The sequence below is a fragment of the Camellia sinensis genome, chromosome 6 (assembly GCF_055761805.1).
Source record: "Camellia sinensis isolate YWXY chromosome 6, ASM5576180v1, whole genome shotgun sequence".
NCBI classification, from domain to species: domain Eukaryota; kingdom Viridiplantae; phylum Streptophyta; class Magnoliopsida; order Ericales; family Theaceae; genus Camellia; species Camellia sinensis.
Window position 1 is genome coordinate 199,500,418 of NC_138966.1, and position 22,275 is coordinate 199,522,692.

General features: G+C 34.3%; 1 protein-coding gene and 1 pseudogene across 2 annotated transcripts; both read right to left on the minus strand.

Moving 5' to 3' along the window:
• Window positions 1-539: 539 nt before the first annotated feature.
• Window positions 540-1,157, minus strand: LOC145793989 (uncharacterized). The gene is made up of 2 exons (XM_082876906.1): window positions 873-1,157; window positions 540-761 (listed from the first exon to the last, which is right to left on the minus strand). The coding sequence occupies exons 1-2, from the start codon at window positions 1,155-1,157 to the stop codon at window positions 540-542; spliced, it is 507 nt and encodes a 168-aa protein (XP_082733032.1).
• Window positions 1,158-10,312: 9,155 nt separating this feature from the next.
• Window positions 10,313-17,372, minus strand: LOC114300002 (major strawberry allergen Fra a 1-2-like; annotated as a pseudogene). Its single transcript, XR_014333793.1, has 7 exons — window positions 17,153-17,372; window positions 16,344-17,014; window positions 15,601-15,781; window positions 14,998-15,149; window positions 13,651-13,710; window positions 11,002-11,217; window positions 10,313-10,764 (listed from the first exon to the last, which is right to left on the minus strand). The product of XR_014333793.1 is annotated as a major strawberry allergen Fra a 1-2-like (transcript).
• Between the last annotated feature and the right edge of the window lie 4,903 nt (window positions 17,373-22,275).

Below are 22,275 nucleotides of genomic sequence, written 5' to 3' on the forward strand. Positions count from 1 at the left end.
CCAAAATAAAACCCTAACCCTTTTTATTTTTCTCTCTACCTCACCTAGCTCTTTTTGCTGTCCCTTTTTCTCTCAGCTCTGTCTCCCGCACACAGTGAGCACTCTTCCTTTTCTTCTCTTTGATGATCACAAAGTCTTTCTCTCTCTCTCTGTGGCTTGCTACCGGTCCCTTGGAAAACTTGTAACCTAGGTCTAGTATAACATAATTTACTATTACATTTATATTATACAAATACACATAAATAGCACATACATAAATATAATATATATTTTATCAATATATAAAACACTATTTTTATATATATATATAAAAATATAAATATATAAATATACAGATTAATTATATATAATTAACTATCACATTAAATTAATTAAATAACACATTAAATTCTCATGTAACCACACAATTAATAAAACCAAAAATAAAATAAAGTAATAATAATCATAATAATAATAAATAATGACTTTCGAAAAATTAGGGTCGCTATAATATGCACACCTCAAAAGAATCTTATCCCGAGATTCGATAAGAGAGAATACTAAGCAAAAAGCTCCGGGTCCATACGTCGAAATTTTTCTTCTAACTCCCAGGTAATATCGTTCTCATTCTCGCTCCATTGCACTTTCACCAAGTTCACTTTCTTGCGCCGTAACTGCTTTACATCCCGATCTAGAATAGTAACTGGTCGCACCACATACGTTAGATCATCACTAATCTCCAACACTTCTGGTGATACTACTTGGGAAGGGTCTTGCACAGACTTCCGTAATAAAGATACATGGAACACATTGTGAATCATAGCTAAAGCAAGTGGTAGAGTTAATTTTTAAGCCACATTACCAATCTTCTTAGTGATCTCGTATGGTCTTACAAATTTAGGTGCCAACTTTCCCTTCTTTCCGAACCGCATGATACCCTTCATCGGCGAGACCATCAAAAACACAAAGTCTCCAACATTCAACTCAACTCTCTTACGTTTTCTATCAGCGTAACTCTTCTGACGACTCTGTGCAGTCTTAATACGTTCCTGAATAATGTTCACATTCTCCGTGATCTCTCTCACTAACTCTGGCCCTAACAATGGCACATTTCCTATTTCTATCCAACAAGCAGGTGATCGACACAGCCTCTTATACAAAGCCTCAAAAGGTGTCATCCCGATACTGGAGTGATAGTTATTATTATAAGAAAACTCCACCAATGGCAAATGTTTTTCCCAACTACCACCAAGATCGAGGACACAGGCTCTTAACATATCCACCAAGATCAGATTTACCCGTTCAGTTTTCCCATCTGTTTGAGGATGATAAGCCATGCTCAAGTCTAACCTAGCACCAAAGCATGCTAAAAACTCTCCCAACACTCTGCTACAAACAACAAATCATGATCTGAAACTATAGCAACTGGTGTGCCATGAAGTCGCATCACCTCTTGAATATACAGCCTAGCTAGTTTATCCGTAGTTCGATGAACAATGATAGGAATAAAATGAGAGACATAGTGAGTCGATCCATTATCACCCAAATAGATTCATTGCCTTGCTTAGACTGTGGCAATCCATCCACGAAATCCATAGAGATGTACTCCTATTTCCAAGTACGGATCTCGAGAGGCTGCCAAACTCCAAACGGTCATTGGTGTTCTGCATTAACCTGTTGACACACATAACATCGAGAAACATACTCTCATACATCCTTCTTCATACCTTCCCACCAAAACGTCCTCTTCAGGTCATGATACATCTTAGTCCCACCAAGGTGAATAGTATATCGGGACCTATGGGCATCATCCATAATCTCTTTCCTCCATTCAACTATGTTAGGTACACACAATCTGCCCTGAATCGCAATCCCCCATCTAAGTCCATAGATCAATCAGTAGGACAATCATTAATCAAATCCACCACAAGCTTATTGAGCTAGCTCATGAGAAACCCATCTAAATACTACATCTGACGAATTTTACCTAATAATGTCGGTTGTATGGTCAAACTACCAATGTATTCCCTCTCGACATTCTCTATTGGTTGAATATCATGTATCGAAATTAGCTCCAAGGAGTTCCATTCCTGAATCATCAAAGACGCTATAACTCCATGTTGTTGACTACGTGCATCTGCGACCACATTTTCTTTTCCCGGGTGGTAAAGGATCTCGAAATCATAACTGCTAATGAATTCAACCCACCTCTGTTGTCTTATATTCAACTCTTTTTGAGAAAAAAGATATTTAAGACTCCTGTGATCTGTGTATAACTCAAAACGCTCCCCAAACAAGTAGTGTCGCCACACTTTTAACACGAAAACAACTGCTGCCAGCTCTAAGTCATGAGTAGGGTATCGTCTCTCATGAGGTTTTAACTGTCGAGAAGCATAAGATACAACCTTCTGATGCTGCATCAACACACATCCCAACCCAGTTCCACTCGCATCAGTTAACACTACTAACTTTTCCCCTTGTACTAGTATAGTTAACATCGCTGTTGTAGTTAACCACTGCTTTAACTCCTAGAAAGCTCTCTCACAATCATCTGTTCATACGAACTTCACATTCTTGCAAGGCAGCATGGTCGTGGGTGCTGTGATAGTGGAAAACTTCTCTATAAATCTCTTATAATAACCGGCTAGTCCTAAAAAAACTTCTCACCTCTGTAGGGTTCATGGGCTGCTTCAATTCTTTGATCGCAACAACTTTCTCAAGATCTACTGATATCCCTTGATTGGACACAACATGCCTAAAAAATCAAACTTCTTTCTCCCAAAAGTGACACTTATTGAACTTGGGGTATAATTGTTTCTCCCTCAAAGTCTACAGCATGACTTTCAAGTGTTCTCTGTGCTTTTCCTCATTCTTAGAATACACTAGGATATCATTAATGAAGATAATCACAAACTTATCTAGGTACAGTTGAAAAATTCTATTCATCAAGTCCATGAAATAAGCAGGAGCATTGGTCAAACCAAAAGGCATTACAGGAAATTCGTACAACCCATACTAGGTCTGAAAAGCAGTAAGCGGTATACTTTCCTCTGACACACCCATCTGATGGTAACCCATTCTGAGATCAAATTGAGAGAACATGGCTGCCCCCTTCAACTGATCAAACAAGTCATCAATTCTAGGTAGTGAATACTTGCTCTTGATAGTTACCTTGTTTAGCTCTCTGTAATCTATGGACATACGGAGAGTGCCATCTTTCTTGGAGACAAAGATCGCGGGTGCTCCCCACGGGGAGTTACTTGAACGTATGAACCCTTTCTGAAGTATCTTTTCCAACCGTTTTTTCATCTCCACAAGCTTTTTAGGCGCCATTCTGTATGTCACTTTAGAAATCGGTGCAGTTCCAGGCACTAGGTCAATGTAAAATTCTACTACCCGTCGAGGTGGAGGTCCAGGTATCTCCTGAAATACATCTTCAAACTCACGTACCACATCTACCTCACTAATATCCTGCTTAGGGATTTCTACCAAGTACAGAAAACTCGTCATTATCGACTCTTCTCCATGGCTAGAAGTGTGGGTAAGTCGTGGCATACCGGGAATATTTATATTCACAGTCCTCCCAACACAATCTAGAGTAACAAAGTATTTTCGCAGCCAATCCATACCTAAAATAATTGTAAACCCCTAAAACCTAACACAATTAGGTCTACATACAAGACTCTACCCGCAAAGCCAATCTCAAAATCTTTACACATCTCATAAAGAGTAACTACCCCTTCTAAAGGGGTCTCAACACGAATAGGTCTAGACAAGGAGGTAGTTACAAGGTGTTCTCTTTCTATAAACTGCCTAGATATGAAACAATAAGAGACACCAGTATCAAAAAGTACTCTAATGGGTTTTTAAAAAAAAATTAAAGATACCTTCCAGCCATCACCTTCAAGTTAAACACACAAAAAGAATTCGTTCATAAATACTTAGAATAAACTCAACCACCAAACTAAACCAGCTAACCCATGTTTCCACAATCTGAGGATCACCTAAACTTTCACAAGTCTAGGGTAACCTAGAGCTCTAATACCAAATTGTTACGTCCCAAAATTTAGACAATAAAATATTAAATTAGGACTAAACCCCAATCAATATCCCATCATCCAAATCCTAGGGGTGAAACAAAATCTAAACGCTCACGTTTCCATAAGGTTTAAGTAAATTTCTATCCTCAAAAGATTACAAGGGATAAAAAAAAAATTAACAAAACGCCAACCAAATCATCTACCATAATTTTATAACTAACCAATACCTCCAACATTAAAGTAACAATAAATAGTCAAAATAACATAAATAATGTAAACTTACAAACCATGCCAAATTATCAAAATACTAAGGTCATAAAAAAAATAATAATTACATAAACTAATATCAACCCTAAGCTTAAGAAAACAAAAGAAGTCCAAACGACGTGTCCAACAACTATAGTTATTTCTCTTCACCACCGTAGTCCCAACTAATCCTACAAAGGAAGCTTGGCTGCGTTCAAATAGAACGCACTCGAGATGCCAAAAGACAAAACGGGTCAGTATACAAGTATACTAGTATGAGTACAAGATTTGACACCCACGTGTCCACCAGACACAAACAAAAATACATTTAATTATTGTTATGGGACAAGACAAGTAGTTCCATCCGCATTGAGACGAAGGGGTAGTTTCCTAAGATACAGTGGCATTTAGTTTCTTACCCGTACACAACTAAATATAAATTAAGTATAGAATAAGCAAAATAAACATAAAAATTATAGTGGGTCAGCCCTGCATAAAAAGTTAGTAAGACCTACCATTTCCCAAAAAAATAAAGTTAGTATAATTTAATCATAAGTAACTGAAAAATTATAAAAATACACCATTTCATACTTAAATAATTCGAATTGACCAAAACTCAAAGAACAAAAGTTATACAGAATGAAATTTCCTAAAAGATAGGGCGAACAAATTTAGTAGAAACTGAACAAGTTGAGAGAAAAACTTGATAAAAGAACTTAGACGAAATTCAACTGAAAAATCAACTGAAAAATCTGAAACTAAAAACGAAAACAAACTGCCCTAAGATGATTTTTTTCAGAAAAGTTCAAAACACGAAAAGTGTTCAGAATAATGTTTTACTTTAATTTGTGTGAAACCAATAAAAATGAGCTCGTTTCGTGGGTTAAAACAGCATCTAAAGTCTGCACTGCTAAAATGAATAAAAACTATTGTAACCAAGATCATCCAATTATAAGTTCTAATTGATCTTTTTAATAAAAAGTTAAAACACAAAAGTTGTCTAGAATCACATATGCATGCCTCTGCTCAAATTTCATAATTTATCGAGATCGTTTACTATTTTTCAAGATGTACAAATCAATACAATTTACACTATAATAATAAACTCATATTTAATTTTTTGTACCTTAACTCCACCACTTCGACTCTTCACTTCTGACCTGCACATATATCCCATGTGCCTCCCGTATACCTAACACAACTCCGAAGCCAAACTTGCACGGGAATATCGTCTCGAGTTTGACCCACACTCCCCGGATAGTTAGCATATACGTACGCGCATAAATCAAAGCACTCGTCTACTTATGAGAACGAAGCAACAATATATATATATATATACATATATACACAATCTCTCATCTACTTATGAGAAAAAACATATTAATGCCAAGCCTAAGGCATTTAAATAAATCTCATAATTTTCACTTTTTTTATTTTATACACTCCTCCTCACCAACACTCAAATAAAACAACAATTCATGGAGTCAGAGTGGAGTATAAGGAATTTATCTATGGGTTCCTAATTAATTTTAATTTTATATATCTATAAGTGTGATTATAATCATAAAAATAAATACATATAAAACCCTAAACCTGACATACATAACTAATAAAAATAATTAAAATCAAACTAACATTAAATAAATAAAAATAAATAAATAAAAATAACGAACTAAACATAAATCAAGAAAAGTGGATTTTATACCCACAATATTTTTTTAAAGATCAAAAAATTATTTAAAGAATTAATAGATCCATAAAAATAAAACCTTAACCTTTTTTATTTTTCTCTCAACCTCACCTAGCGCTCCTTGCTGTCCCTTTCTCTCTCGGCTCTGTCTCCTGCACACAGTGAGCACTCTTCGTTTTCTTCTCTTTGATGATCACAGAGTCTCTCTCTCTCTCTCTCTCTCTCTCTTTCTCTCTCTCTCTCTCTCTCTCTCTCTGGAGCTTGCCGCTGCTCCCCGGAAAATTTGTAACCTAATAACATAATTTACTATTATTTTTATATTATACAAATACACATAAATCGTACATACATAAATATAATATATATTTTATCAATATATAAAACATTATTTTTTTATATATAAAAAAATATAAATATATAAGGGGAAATCGGTCTAAGGTCCCTATCCAACTTTTAGTAATGGATTAGGTCCACAATCTTTTCTTTTGTAGTCTAAGGTCCCTCACCCCATCTCCTCTCCATCCACGTTGTCCTGAGCTTGATCAATCGAAAGTGTTTTGGTGACACTGTGGCTTGACCTTTCTGACCATGAATTGATGAAGAAAACGACGTCTTGTGAACTGAGGTACCATGGTTTCCCTTCCGCGTACTCTTATGTTCCAATCTAAGGCCACGATCGGCAGTAATACCCAATCGAGCCGGACGGTCTGCCGCATCCTTCAAAGTGCCAGCTTTTATGGACTGCCTGTTGAAGTAAGCCAGATGAGGCAGAAGCCCTTGCAGATATTTCTTGAGTTGTTCGTCTCCGACGTTCTTCTGGGCGGGGTTTCCTTCTAGGCTGATCGCTTGTAAGGAAATGTAGTTAGCAGCAAGTTGGCCGAGACATTTGGCTGTGGAGATTTTGTTGAAACGCAGATCGAGGACATTTAGTTTTAGGAGACGGTGAAGACCTTCGACCTCGCTGATTTTGTTTCCAGCCAAGTATAACTCTTTCAGAGAGGAACAAGAAGCTAGGCCTGTTAAATAAATAAAATTAAAGTACATTAGAAGCAAGAAAAGCACCTAAAAAAATATTAAAACACGTTAAATCAAAACCTTCCATTAAATTATACATGCATCACTAAAGTTTCAGTGAGAATTTTATGTTGAAGTGATAGTTATGTTCATAATTCAATGAAGAGTTCCTGATCATTTTCGTTGTCTTGCTCTGCCAAATTCCGTTTTTTTGTTTTTTTTGTTTGTTTTTTATGGGTTAATAACCTCGAGGTTATGGTTTCAAGTGTCGGGATAACCATTTTGTGCACTATGCCAAAAGTTAGGTGTGTACACAATCTTTTCCCACACAAACACACATATTAATGTGTGTTTGTGTGGGAAAAGATTGTGTACAAAAACAATCGAAAGTGTTTTCTCTTTGCACAAAAACACATTTTAATATATATATATATATATAGAGAGAGGTTGCTATTGTTGTTTATTCACTCAATAGAGTGAACTGTTGATAACTTTAATCTTTGCTTTTGAATCGAACCTGACAATAATCCCAGTCATAAACAAAATTGACCAGCCAACTGCTGATCCAGATCGTGTTAAAGCTCAGTTAAAATTAGAGAATTTTTCTGGACCAAACCAGAGAAATTTCTGTTCAAACCAGAGAATTTCTCTGGACCAACCCAGAGAAATTTTAGTTCAAAGCAGAGAAATTCCACTTCTAACTTGTGATGCAACTTTAATATTGATTAAGTTTACCTTCTTTTCTAACCATGCAACCAGAGAAATTTTGAATTTCTCTGGACCAGAAAATACAATAATTCAACTAATGTCAATTTCATGGAAAATCTTCACAGCTGTCTGTTGACTGATTGTAACTGCTTTTAATGATTTTCCCTAGTAGATGAAAATGAAGATCAATTATTGTATTTCAGTCTTTTGCATTTGGGCATTACCCTGTTGAACAAATTGTTTCATTATATATGATGAGTCACAACATGTGCATTTTAGAACTTCCTATTTTAGCATAACAGGAATCTATTGCCTTTGTTAGTCACTGTAATCAGTAAAGCTCTAATTCACGTCAAATGTGTATAGTTTGGCAAATGAATGAACTACTAGTCTACTACCCATTCATGTATGTGCATGTCAATTCCTGCTGGCAGCTGCTCAAGTATCTAACTGATTTTTTTTGTTGGTCAATAGTAGGGTCAAGAGTAGCTTGAAACAACCCTTGAAAAAGAGGAGACTGGATGGAGTTTCCTTTTTTTTTTTTTTTTTTTAATGTCTATAGAAACAAAATGTATCTCATTGTGATCTGCAAATCATGCCAGGAAGAGCTGGTTTGTGTAAAATATTAGAATGGTATGGCCATGAACTTAGGTTTCTCTCTACAACCTTGGAAGTGCTCTTATTTTAAGACTTGTTTAACTGATATGTAAAACACATTAGATGGTTCAACTTTCTGTGCTTTACCTTGAACCACAACGGATGTAAGTGCATGTATTTGAAATTTTATCTGGATCAATTTTCTAATGTTCCCTTCCTTTCTCAAATCAGAGAAATTTGTAAAATTTCTCTGGAAAGTCAGAATTTCTCTGAACCAAATTTCTCTGTGATGTGAATTTTCTCTGGACTAATTTTCTCTGGACCAATTTTCTCTGGAACAACTTGAGGGACCTTAGACATGATGAAATTAGCTTACCATTTGAACAAGATGATCTTGTTCTCAGTAACATTCTGCAGTCTCAAAAATTAGCTTCTTTTATTATCCTTAGTTTTTTGATTTCCTATAAAACCAACAGATTTTCTCTGGACATAAACTTAAGACAATGGGGAAAAACTGCAAGAGAGAAAGAGTACTAATCAATACCAAACAAAATCATGGGCATTTTGCATGCTAAAAGTAGCAGCAGATCTGAAAATTTTCTGAGAATAATTAGATTTTCCAGAGAAATTTGGACTGAAATTTCTCTGGACCAATTTTCTTTGGACTGAAATTTCTCTGCACCAATTTTCTCTGGATTGAAATTTCTCTGGACCAATTTTCTCTGGACTGAAATTTCTCTGGATCAAGGTTGAGGGACCTTAGACATTATGAAAATATTGTTGATGGACCTTAGACATCATAAAAATATTTGATGTCCTTTATGCTATAAAATCATAATATCAAGGACCTTAAAAAAAAACCCCCAATATATAAATATACAGATTAATTATATATAATTAACTATCACATTAAATTAATTAAATAATACATTAAATTTTCATATAATCACACAATTAATAAAGTCAAGAATAAAATAAAGTAATAATAATAATAATAATAAATAATGACTTACGAAAAATTAGGGTCGCTACAAAGTATGATCACGTGGTACTCTGGAATTATTGTATAATTTTTCAAAAATTATGTTCATTATGCACCACACAAGTAAGATTAAAAAATGAATAACTTAAAAAAACAAAAAAAGCAAAAAAAATAAAATAATAAATAAATAAATAAAGAAACGAAATGAAAGAAATAAGAACACACTCCTAGACTTTGTTTGCATGACCTAATTAGATGAGATTAACATTTTAAAGTTAGTTCAATTTTTTTGGATTATACATTCAATCCTGTGTTTAGATTGACTCAAGATTATAAATAAGAATTGACAAATTTTTATCAATTTTGTGATTTAACTTGTCCGAATATCTATTTAATCTCTCATTTTTTGTCACACACTCTTCTTGAAATTCAACTGTCTTTTATATGGAAATATCATGCCAGAATATAATATTAGTTTGAATCTCAAATTTTTTTTAGCCACACAAGAAATTATTAACTTTGTTAGATCATTAATTCAATCTCAAAGGCCTGTCCCCTAAACAAACATCACCTTACGTTTGATTGACAAAATGAGAAGCAATTAGAGGATTTAAAAGGAGACATGAGGAACTCAAGGTTTTAGCCTAAATTTATTTCCTTGGGCAAAGTACTGGGTTTTCCATATAGCAATGTATGATTTATGGTTATGCCAGTTTATAAAATTATACAGCAATTCAGAGCATTATTGTAACATATATGTACGTGGTGCTTTCAACTAGTAAAACCTTACAAAATGATAAATTGGTCAATTTTGTCTCCTATCCAATTATCTCATGACTATTATTCCTATGAAAAAAGTTAAAGAATCTAAAAAAGTAAGTTTGAAAATTACTTGAAAATCAAGCGTATGATGCAGACTCAAAAGACATTTCAAAAGTATTCTAATGTCAAAGCTCTTGAATTTCAAATTATGTGCACCAATAGAATTCTAAATCAAGATTAATCAATTTATTAGAGCACACTTTTTTTTTGGGGGGGGGGGGGGGAGACAAGTAATGAACAAAACCAGGACTAGTACATCATTTGGTGTAGTTTATCAAATTTCTTCATTCCAATCAAACATAGCATACAACTCTATATTATTACACAAACACATTTATCAAGCCAAATTTGCAGGTTTGGCCATAGAGAACATACAAACTATTCTAGTAAAATGGAAGAGAGAGTGATATGCAAGAGATTGTTTCATCAATGGAGGATGATTAAGCATAGGCATTAGGGTTTGCCAAGAGGTAGGCTTCAACAGCCTTGAACACGGCAGAGCTTCTCTTTCCCGGCCTTGATTTCCTCCTCCTTGATCTCAACGCCGGGTTTGGCATGGTACTTGCTTATATTCTTACCAACGCAACCACCATTGGCATCGGACTCAAGCTTCATTTCATAAGAAATGAACTCGAGCTTGTCCATTAATGCATCAATCCTATGTTTCAAGCACTTGAAAGGACTACCTTCAAGGGTAAAAAATCACATATGCTACTTTTTATATGTTTGAATTGTACTAATAAATCTAATGCTTCATTTATTTCAGCAAAATTGTTTTTCAAAACATGCTTTCTGCATTTCTGGCATTTGATATGATGAAAAATAAAAATCAATAAAAAAAATGTTTTTCGTAGGAAAATATTTTGCCAAAACAAAATGGGGCGTAAGATTCAAACACAGCATTAGTGAAGTTGGTAGCTAGCCTTCGGCAAAGTTCATTTGCTTGATACTTCCAGGGCCGCCATCTCCTTGGATTGTTTCGATGCTCCTGATAGCCTGTGGTACAATCTTGGGGATGAGGTTATCAGCATCAAGGATCAAGGCCTTGAACAGCCTCGGCGCCGGGACGGGGCTAGCGATGTCCTCGGTGAAGGTAACAACACCCATTGATCTTTCTTTCTTGTAAGCTCAAAAATGCCCTGAAAATAGAGAGAGCAGAGGAAGATGGTGAAGAAGAGGGGTAGGTATTTGTAGATTGCCAAATGGAGTGGTGTAGTGTTTGGCAATACAAAACTAATAGCAATTATAAAAACAAAGCTTAAACCACTACTTTTTCGGTGCAAGACTCTTTGGATGAGAGGTTTTCAAGCTTAGTCACAATTAGATCAAGATGGGTAATGAATCTAAAGCCAAATTGTCAGATCTCTTTGATGAGATGATCTCATGCGGTTGGGAAGATATCCTCAATTTTCACCGTCTTGTATAAAAAAAGCCAGAACATTAAAAGACCCCTCTTTACTCAAAATAATATTTGATCCTTGAGTGATAAAATAAACTAAGTTATTTCAAATTAGACTCTTGTTTGGCTCGAGAAGCAAACTAGTTAGGTTTTTACATATTTTGAAACTTAAACAAGTTACTATTTGACTCAATTCGGTTCAAACCCTATCTGTTTCACACTCTTAATGCACTCTCAACTAAAAGATGTGGTGAAATCTCAAAACATGAAAATTTTGTGGCACGATTTTTTCACTATACCTGCATTGGAACAAAGATTTTGAGAATAAAGAAAATCCTATGCCAGGCCAAAGAAAGAAAGAAAAAACCTTCTAGAAAATGTTTTTAACTAACATTGTGTTTGGTTGAGAGATTTAAAAAAAAAAAAAAAAAGAAAAAATATGTGAAATATAAGTATATTTTATTTTTATTTCACCTATCTTTTCATTTTCTAAATCCCTTCTCAAATTCCAAACTAAACACAACGTAAGTGTATTTAGCAAAAATTATCAGGACAGATATTTGGGAATGGCAGGTTTTGAACATGATAAGAAATTTCTACTCCATCTTTATCAAGGGCAGTGCAAGCCATACTGCCTTCAACCATCAAATTTAACAACATCCTGGTATTAATGATTCTAACAGTATCCTTTATTGCAGCAAAAATCTGGTGTTCAATATGCCCCACACTAGCAACATAGAAAATTAAAAAAAGAAAGAAAGAAACAAGAATACACCCAGCAAAAGATCAACCGTCCATTTGTTATAATACATATACGGCATATCTGTGACATAAGATCTAACCATTCTTCTCATAGAACTCAGAACCAAGCTCTGAAGACCCGAAACTTAACAAATTAACGAGTTCCAAAAATTTGTTAAAACTTGTTGGAATGACTGAGAGCACTGGGCTACCCCCTTTGCTCGGCTGAAGTGAACCGCAAAAAATGTGGCGGTGGTGGTATTATTTCCCCAAAAACTACTACTAGTAGTCGCCCCACAACATTCACATTTAAGAATATCTTAGCGCTGTGTTCGGTTGGGAATTTAAGTAGAGATTTGGAAAAGAAAAGAGAAAATGTAGCACTACAAAAAAAATTATTTTTTGCGACGGTAAAACGCCGTTGCAAATACCCCAAACGCCATCTCAAAAGGTTTTTGCGACGGTAAAATAGCTTTTTGCGACGGCAAGTGGGGGCCGCAACAAAAGGGGTTGCAAAAGGGTTTTAGCGACGACAAGTGCCGTTGCCTTTGTTTTTGCGACGGGAAAATGCCTTTTTTGCAACAGCAAATTTCTGTCACCAATAATAGATGAAAATCTTAGTTTTTTGCAACGGCACAGTATTGCCGTTGCTAAAAGGGTTTTTTACGACGGCAAAATTACCGTCGCTAAAAGTGTATTTGAGACAGCAACCTGAGCCGTCGCTAATGACTATTGTCGACGGCAATGATACCGTCGCTAAAGGCCTTATTTTTCAATTCAATTCCGTACCTTTTGCGACAGTATAAGTACCGTCGCAAAAAGCCTGGTTCAATTTTTATTTTGAGACGGGGTGTTCTGCCATCTCAAAAAAAAAATATTTAAAAAAAAACCCTGTATTAAAATTATTAAAAATATGAAAATAACCTGTATTAAATGAAAAATAACTAAAAAAAATCGATAATTACATAATAATATAAATACATACATAGACAAAAGTTGACACATGATGAAAATTCATAATGTTGTTCCATTCATAATAATACATAAATAAAAATTCATAACAATAAAAATTATACCACTACATAATGTCGCATAATACATACATAATGTTGTTCACAAATTTAAATAACATAAATCAAAATCAAATTTGCAACATGAACTGCTTCAATTTGAACTACAATCTCTCTCTCTCTCTCTCTCTCCAAGTAAAACATCCACCAGAAACCGAATAACAAGAAAATTCAGGAGGCAAGAAACTATTCTCCATAACTTTTAGGTGAGCTAAAAAAACTCCTGGCAGCATCTAAACTCATGAGTCATTATTTTATACAGATAAATAATAACAAATAAAAAAAGTCCAATCAGGAAAGTAAAATAATAGCGTTTAATGGAGGACAAATTTTATGATTCTTCGATAGTAGAATATGCTTACAAGTTTCTTGTGAATGCTTCGAAAAGCCTTGCAAAATTGTTCTGCCTTTGCTGCACCCACCTGTAACATGTGCACCAAAAGTTAGTCGTTATGCCCATTTTGTGTTAATATTTTCTTTTGCCATTTTCTGACAAGACCTCAATTAAGAGCATGCCCAATCTCGGGTTTTATTATTGTATTTGGACACCTGGCTAATGCCAGCCGAATATCAAATAACCTCACATCCACTATAAGTAAACTTTGGGGAATATGAGCTTGCCACATGAATGAATCCCCAAAAATCCCTTCTGTCAGATCTCTATCCCTTGTTAGCTTAATAAGATAAAACTTTTACAAACCTCATATTAATAATAGCATAAGCTAAAATGGCAACTAACTTAGGGCTAGGCCATGAGCAGGCCCAAGCATGATCTGAACTTAGGTTTGGGATTAATGTGAAGCAAAGTGTAGCACAATTTGCAAGACGATATGTCATTGTGCCATTTAATGCTTGTACTTTTTCCAAGATGACATGTTCCGCTAAATCAAAGACCAAAATGCACTATCACTTCTCAACCCATGCCCTTTTCGGTTGTCTTCTTATTCATGTTACACCTTAGTTCTACCACATCCCCACCATCAAATTTATTGGTCTTGAATGCAGATGAGCAAATCATCCCAAATCAAGCATTCTTTCATTATGTTAAAAACCCACCCACTCAAAATGGTTTCATTTATACTTTTATAGTTGTCTCAACAGTCCTCCACCTCAAATTCCCCTCCTTAAACAGGATCAATCTGTGAAAATGTTTTCTGACTACCTAACATGATATCAAATAGAATAACATGGCATGTAGATAAATTAAATAAAAAAAAGACCCAACTAAAAGGGTGTTTTGTATAGATGCTATATCTATATGGGCAGTATCTATTCACTCTCATTACGAATAATCAACCCATACATCAAAAACAATCATTATAATTTAGCTATGTTGGTTGACTGTCTTATTTGATATTCATTATGAATATTAAATATGCTATTACGATTTTTTGAGTAAACATATCTCCAAAGAGATGAAAAATATGAAATGGAAACTCTAACCCGAAAATTGAAGCAATAATAGTATCATCGAAAAATTATATGCTAGTTCTCATGAGATAAGAATGCAAATTTCATATAGAATGCTTATGTTCCACACTAAAAGTATAATGAAATGTGGTTGTCAAGGAGAGTTAACTTCAAAGCAAAAAAAAAAAGATTGCTATTTATAATTTCCATGCACACAGTGATCACACATTAAAATTAATTAGTGTGCTGTGAGTATATTTATTATGTTCATAAAGTATGACCACCACAAGCATTCTTACCTTCTTTTCTGCAGCCATCTTTAATTTCGCCCAAAATGAGAGTTATTGAAGAGTCTTTCAATATAGTAAAAAACTCATGGCCATAATAATGCTAACCCTCCATACATCTTTGACGAGTATGAAGACAAAGATCCATAGCCATTGTCTCCCATCTATCAAAAGAGAAACAACCACTCAAATAAGGACCACAAGAACAGGGGTGGAGTTAAAAAATTAATTAAGTGGACAAAACAGTGAAAAAATTAAATAATAAAATACTGACACAAACACCAATGCAGGAAAAAGAGCAGACAATAAATTTATTTAGCACATAAATTTCAGTAGATACCAAACAATTTTTCAAATTAAAAAATTCAACTTTTAAAGTTTACAGTAGTTAATTTTCAGTTTTAGGAAACAATGCCTAAGTAACAAAATTAAAACAATATAGAAAAATAAGCAAGCACATTGCCATAAATGTACCAAAGAAAACTTGTAACTGGAAAAAAAAAATGAATAACAAGATCTAAAAATATCAAATGACCATAACACCAAGGAAATAACAAAGAAATTAAATGCCACAACATTGACATACTGATAAAGATCCATATCCATAAAGGCTACCTGAAGAAAGCATGCCTAAGCCATCTCATTTATGATTGAACCACTTTTTCCAATTATACAACCAATAACTTTAGATGGAACAAGAAGCCGGATAGTTACAGTGTCATCATCTTCGTCATTTATCTTCCCTTGCAGCAATAAAAACCGCTTCAACTGCTATGGATTTCATGTCATCCATGGACTGCCAAAAAAAGTGGTGCAAAAATATCAAGACACATGGAATGAAGAATACCCTCAACAGCAGGTTTCCCAACCCAACAACTCAGAACATGATCCAACATTAAATAAATGGATACAGATAAATGATGGTATTTAGATGCCATTACATACAGTCATCAAAATAAAAATAAATGGGGCACAATAAATGAAGTAAAAAACAATTCTTCAAAAAAATAATGTTGTTTTGCATCAAACACTCTAGAGTTGCAAGAAACACTAGTCATGCCTCAGCAAGTTAAAAAAGTCATGACACAACCATCAAGTGTTAAATATTTATAAACACATGTTTTATTGTAAAGGTATTTTACAAACCCATGATAGCACGTAGAGATGATCCAAATGTACATATATGTGTGTGTGTGTGTGTGTAGTAACTTGATCTGGGTCACAATTCCCCAATCAAAGTTAAAAACAGTAAGGAAATCAAGAGGCAGAGCAGTTTCTCCCTGTCCTCCTGCTACCTTTTGAGCACTTGACAAAGAACTCAGAATATAAATAAAAAGGAAGTAGAAAGAAAGCTACACCTCTGTTGAGGTGATGGAGATGATGCATTCATCACGATCAGCCTTATCATCAACCTCAATACGAGCACCACTGGCCTGTCTCACACTTTTGATTGAACCCCCTCCCTTGCCAATAACGCGGCCAATCATGTCAGAGGGCACGGCACTCTCACAATTAACTCCTCTGAAATTGCAAACGATGCTCTCTTCCTTTGTAGTTTGTATTGACATTTATTCATTGGTAATGGCAAAATTTACATCACAGTAAACAATAACCCATACAAAAAAAAAAAAAAAAATCCAGGCTACCAAAAAACCAAAAGAAAAAAAGCAAAACAACACAAAAAAATTGGTTACAACACATTAAACAAAACAAGAATTCTTGAGAGAGACAGAAAGAAAACTGTGAAAAGACAACAGTTTCAGACAAACAAGGTTACAACACATTAAAAAAATTTTAAAAAATAAAAAAATAAATCTAGCAAATAGTTTATCGGATACAAATCCAAAGAGCGAAGAGTCTTTCAATAAACAAAAAATACAAATTATAAGAACTTATTATAAACCTAATTCGCAAACGCTGATATACTGTTGGAAAACCTAGAAAACGATCGTACCTGCAGATGAGAGAATCGAATTGAACAAAAACCCTAGGCGAAGGGAACACAAAGTTGCAAAACCAGAGAGTGAGACTGATGAGATGAGAGAGTGAGGGAGACAGATCAGATCAGAGAGATATCTGATATATATATATATATGTATATAAAAAAACAACGATCGGGGCGAGAGAGAGAGAGAGACAGAGACAGAGATTGAGAGAGAGAGTTTACCTGTGAGTAGATCGACGGTGCGATGATCGGTGCGATGAGATGAACAACAAGAGAGTCAGAGAGTGATCGGTGCAGATATGAAGAACAACGAAACGAGAGTGTGTGTGTGTGAGAGAGAGAGAGAGAGAGAGAGAGATATTTGGTAGAAATTAGGGATTTTGGTTCTAAGAGATTGGGGATTTTGAGGGGCGCGAGAATGGAAAAAAATGGGGGAACCGAGCGGGCGGGATTAGGAATAATAACAATAATAATAATAATTTTCATCATAAATGAATATTTAAATAATAAAAAAAATAATAATAATTTTCATTTTCATCATAAATGAATATTTAATGAATGAAAAATTATTATTATTATTTTTTATTTGGTAGAAGTAAGGATAATATTTTAATGAAAAATATTTTCTATTAAGAGTGATGAGTGAGAGAGAGAGACGGAGAGAGAGAGAGAGAAACAAACAGACAAAGAGAGAAAGAGATAGAGAGAGAGACAGAAAAAGAGAGAGAAACAAGAGATGAGCGAGAGATAAAAATTATTATTATTTGTTTCATATTTATTTTAATGAATAAAAATTATTATTATTTTTTTATTTGGTAGAAGTAAGGATAATATTTTCCATTAAAATAAAGTAATTTTTTTGTGGTCAATGTGACATTTGCAGTAGTAGTAGTGGTAATAATGGAATGGCATTTGCAGTAGTGGTAAATGTGGTAGAGAAGATGGGTGGTGAGAGAGAGATGAGTGAGAGACAGATAGAGAAGAGAGATAGAGAGAGAGAAAGAGAGAGAGACAAATAGACAGACAGAGACAAAGTGATGAGCAAGAGAAAGACAAAGACTGACAGACAGAGAAAAGTGATGAGTGAGAGAGAGAAGAGAGGTAATATTTTGTGGTAGAGAAGAGGAACCGACAGTAGTAGTGAAGGTGGTGGATAAGAGATGATGGTGGTGGTGGTGGTGGTGGTGGTGATGGCGAAGGAGATTAGTGGTGAAGTTGTGGTAGTAGTAGAGTAGATGGAGTAGCATGGATGAAAGAGAGGTAATGGTAGTAGTAGTAGTAGTGGCAATAGTGGTAGTGGTGGTAGTGGAGCGGTGGCGATGGTAGTAGTAATGGTAGTCGTAAAGGTGAAATGGCGACCGTGGTAGTAGTGGTGGTAGTGAAATGGCGTTTGCAGTAGTGGTGAAGGTGGTAGAGGAGATGAGTGGTGAGAGAGAGAGAGAGATGAGTGAGAGGCACAGAGAGAGAGAGAGAGAATAGATGAGAGAAGTGATAGATGAATGAGAGACAAAGAGAGAGAGAGAGAGAGACAAATTGACAGTCAGAGAGAGAAAAGTGATGAATGAGAGAGAGAAAGAAAAGAGAGAGAAAAAGATGAAAAATGGGTGAAAAGATATAGACAGAGAGAGAGAAAAAAAAAAGAGCAAAAAAAGATAAACGAGAGAGAGATAGAAAGAAATGAGCGAGAAAGCGAGAGAAAAAAAAAAGAAGAGAAAGATAAGAGAGACAGAGAGAGAAGATAGATGAAAGAGATAGAGAGAAGAGAGATGGACGAGAGACACAGAGAAAAAGAGACAGACAGACAGACAGACAAACAGAGAAGAGTGATGAGTGAGAGAGAGAAAGAGAAGAGAGACAGAGACACAGAGATAAAGAGAGAGACGGACAGACAAAGAAGAGTGATGAGTGAGAGAGAGACAGAGAAGAGAGACAGAAACACATAGAGAAAGGGAAAGACAGACGGACAGAGAAGAGTGATGAGTAAGAGAGGAAAAGAGAAGAGAGATAGAGACAGAGAGATGGGAAGATGAAAAAATGGGTGAAAAGAGAAATGTTCAAAAGAGTAAGACGACGTCGTTTATAGTGGATCGATAAATCGAGAAAGAGCTCGATAAATAGAGAAGATTGGAGTAAGAGAATGAGCAAGGCGAACATAGTGAGGGAGAAATAGACAAATAGACAAGCAGAGAGAGAAAGAGAAGAGTGATGAGTGAGAGAGAGACAGGGAGAGAAAGATAGACAGAAAAAGAGATAGAGAGAGATAGAGATAGAGGGAAAGATAGAAAAAGAGAGAGAAACAAGAGATGAGCGAGAGATAGACAAAAAGAGAGATAAATAGAGAGAAAAGAGATGAGCGAGAGAGAGACACAGAAAAAGAGAGAGACGGAGAGAGAAGAGAAATGGGCGAGAGAGATAGAGAGAGATAGAAAAATAAAAGAGAGAGAGAAAAGAAATGATTGAGATAGAGAGAAGAGAGATGAGCGAGAGAGAAAGAGAGAGAAAACAGATGAGAGAGATAGAGAGAAGAGAGATAGGCGACAGACACAGAGAGAAAATGAGAAAGAGAAACAGACAGACAGAGAAAGAAGAGTGATGAGTGAAAGAGATAAAGAGAAGAGAGAGAGATAGAGACAGAGAGACATGAAGATGAAAAAATGAATGAAAAGAGAAATGTTATATCAAAAGAGTAAGAAGACATTGTTTTTTTAAATTTTTTTTGAGACAGAAAAAGTACTAGAATTTATTCAAACCATTTTGTGACTGTATATGTATGAAGCTGTCTCAAAACCACAATCACTATGCTAGGTTAGAGTTTTCCAAAAACTCTTTTGAGAAAATTATACTTTCTTGTTTGCTGTGTTATATTGTTTTTACTAAATTTTTTTAATATTTTAAGTATTTTTTTTAATTTTTAGACACACCTAACATAAATACACCTAAAAATTAAAAAAAAATTATAAAAAAAAATCTTTTAAAAATTCACTAAATACCAAAAATACAATAATTCAATACATTTTTTTATATTTTTATCTATTTATTAATTTTTAAAAATATTTTTTCATAATTTTTTTTTTTAGATACATCTAAGTAAGGTGCATCTAAAAAAAATATTTAAAATTTTAAAAATATTCACTAAAAATTAAAAAAAAAAAAGGAAGTCACTTTTTGCGACGGCAGAAAATGCTGTCTCAAAAAAGTAGAGTATTTGCGACGGCACCATTTGCCGTCTCAAAAAAGCAGAGCATTTGCGACAGCACAATTTGCCGTCTAAAAAAAGCAGAGTATTTGCGACGGCAGAAAATACCCTCGCAAATGCTCTCATTTTTTGAGACGGCAAATTGTGCCGTCGCAAATGCTATACTTTTTTGAGACAACATTTTCTGCCATCGCAAAAAGTGACTTTTTGAGACGGCAAGTGTGCCGTTGCAAATAGTTCTGTCTCATATACCCACTTTTCTTGTAGCGTAGGTGAAATGTGAATAAAATATATCTATATCTAGTTTCACACACCTTTTCTTTTTTTCTTTCCAAATTCCTCCCCAAATTCTCAAACCAAACACAGCATAAGTTTCGAAGCAAGGCCTGGGACAAGTAATACTATGGCCCCATTTGTTTTTAGAAGTAGAATGGAGGGGATTGATAATGAGGAGATTAATAGTGAGGTGATTAAGTAAAATTGTGTTTGTTTTGATGATAGTTGTTAGTGTGGAGATTGTTAAATTATTTTTATATAAAATAAATATAAAATAATAAAAAAATACAAAAACATTAAATATTAATGTTTTTAAAAAAAATACCCAACATGTAAAAAAAATAAAAAAAAATTCCAAAAAAAATAAAACAAATAAAATAATAATTTTTACTTAACAAAAAATACAAAAAATTAAACATTAATGTTCAAAAAAAATGTTTAACATGTAAAAAATAAAATAAAAAATAAATAAAAATAAAAAATTTCTAGTCCGGCAGACTATTTTTCTAATACCAAGTCTTGGAGGCTCATCCGAATCCCCTTGAGAAGATCCATCATAATCCGGAGCTCACTATCAATCTCCTCCCTATCTCTTAAAACAAACACAATATTAATAGGTTCCACCTTACTACCAATTGCAATCCCTCATTTAACTCTTCAAACAAAAGGGGCTATATGGAGTGCGGAGTCATTTTCTCAATCAAGTCTTTCCTATCTTTTGATATATGGATATATATGTTAGATCACTTTCCATTTGGGTGGTAGGACTCAGGAGCACAAATGTTTCCTAAACTCAAAAATCACCACTCCACTTCTATTTGCTCCCAATCCCTATCACATTCAAGCCTTGATGTTTACTTATAACATCATAGATATAAACCTTAGTATAAGACTACATTTTGGTACACATGATGGAGCAGATATTTTCCCCTTTGAGGAGAAGGAAAATGAAGCAGCATTGCAGAGTCAAGGGAGGGACTGTAGAAGGGTTAGGTGGTGGCAGCTGACGCTAAAGAGGGACGGGTTTTTTAGAGAGGGCAAGGGCTGGAAAGATAGCCAGAGTTGGTGGTGATTGTAGATGAAATTCAGATTAGGATTGAGAGGTCAAAGATGGGAATAAAATAAAAAAATTTATGTTAGAATAAAATGGTAATTGAAAGAATAAAAGATTAATTTTTCTCATTTTATTTATGTTAAGAATTTTGGAAATTTTCTTCTAGCTGAATATATTTTGAAAAAAAGCTAACAACCGTTGTTAAACATAATTGAATCTTGTTTAAAAAAATTATTTTTTTTAATTATCAATTAAATAAGATGAAAACAAACTCTTTTTTTTTTAATTTTATATTTAATTTACCATTTCATTGATATTTATTTCCATTCATTTATATACTTTTTGTTTTTTTTTTGGATAAATTACAAACATATCCCCTGAGATTTAAATTACAAATTATTTCTTGTAGTTTTGGAAATTACATTATGTCTTCTAAAGTTTTTAATTTCATAACAAATAAATCCTTTTATTAATAAGTCATCGAGTTAATTAACAATTTTTAATAATATTAAAATTTTATTTCAATTAATAATTCAGATAATTTTATTATTGTATAGGTAAACAATTAGAAATTTCATTTTTTCAATTAATTCTGTTAAATGAAAAATCCTGATAGGGAGATATTTATAATTTTTTTAAATCATAAAGGACAATTCGTATTTTAAATAAATTTGAAGAGATGTGTTTGTAATTTTTTTTTAATTTTCTACGAGCATAGCGTGGTGGGTGAGATGCAACGTTTTCAAACCCGGACCGGACCGGCCAGTTGGACCGGGCCTTGTTCCAGTCCGGTCAACCCCCTAAACCCGGAGTGGAAGC

Bases quoted from the DNA above. Each gene is read 5' to 3' on its own strand.
- LOC145793989 (XM_082876906.1), bottom strand. From the start codon at position 1,157: ATGACACCTTTTGAGGCTTTGTATAAGAGGCTGTGTCGATCACCTGCT. The intron at 762-872 runs GTAAGACCATAC...TTATTACGGAAG, and splicing joins GAAAGTTGGCACCTAAATTT to TCTGTGCAAGACCCTTCCCA.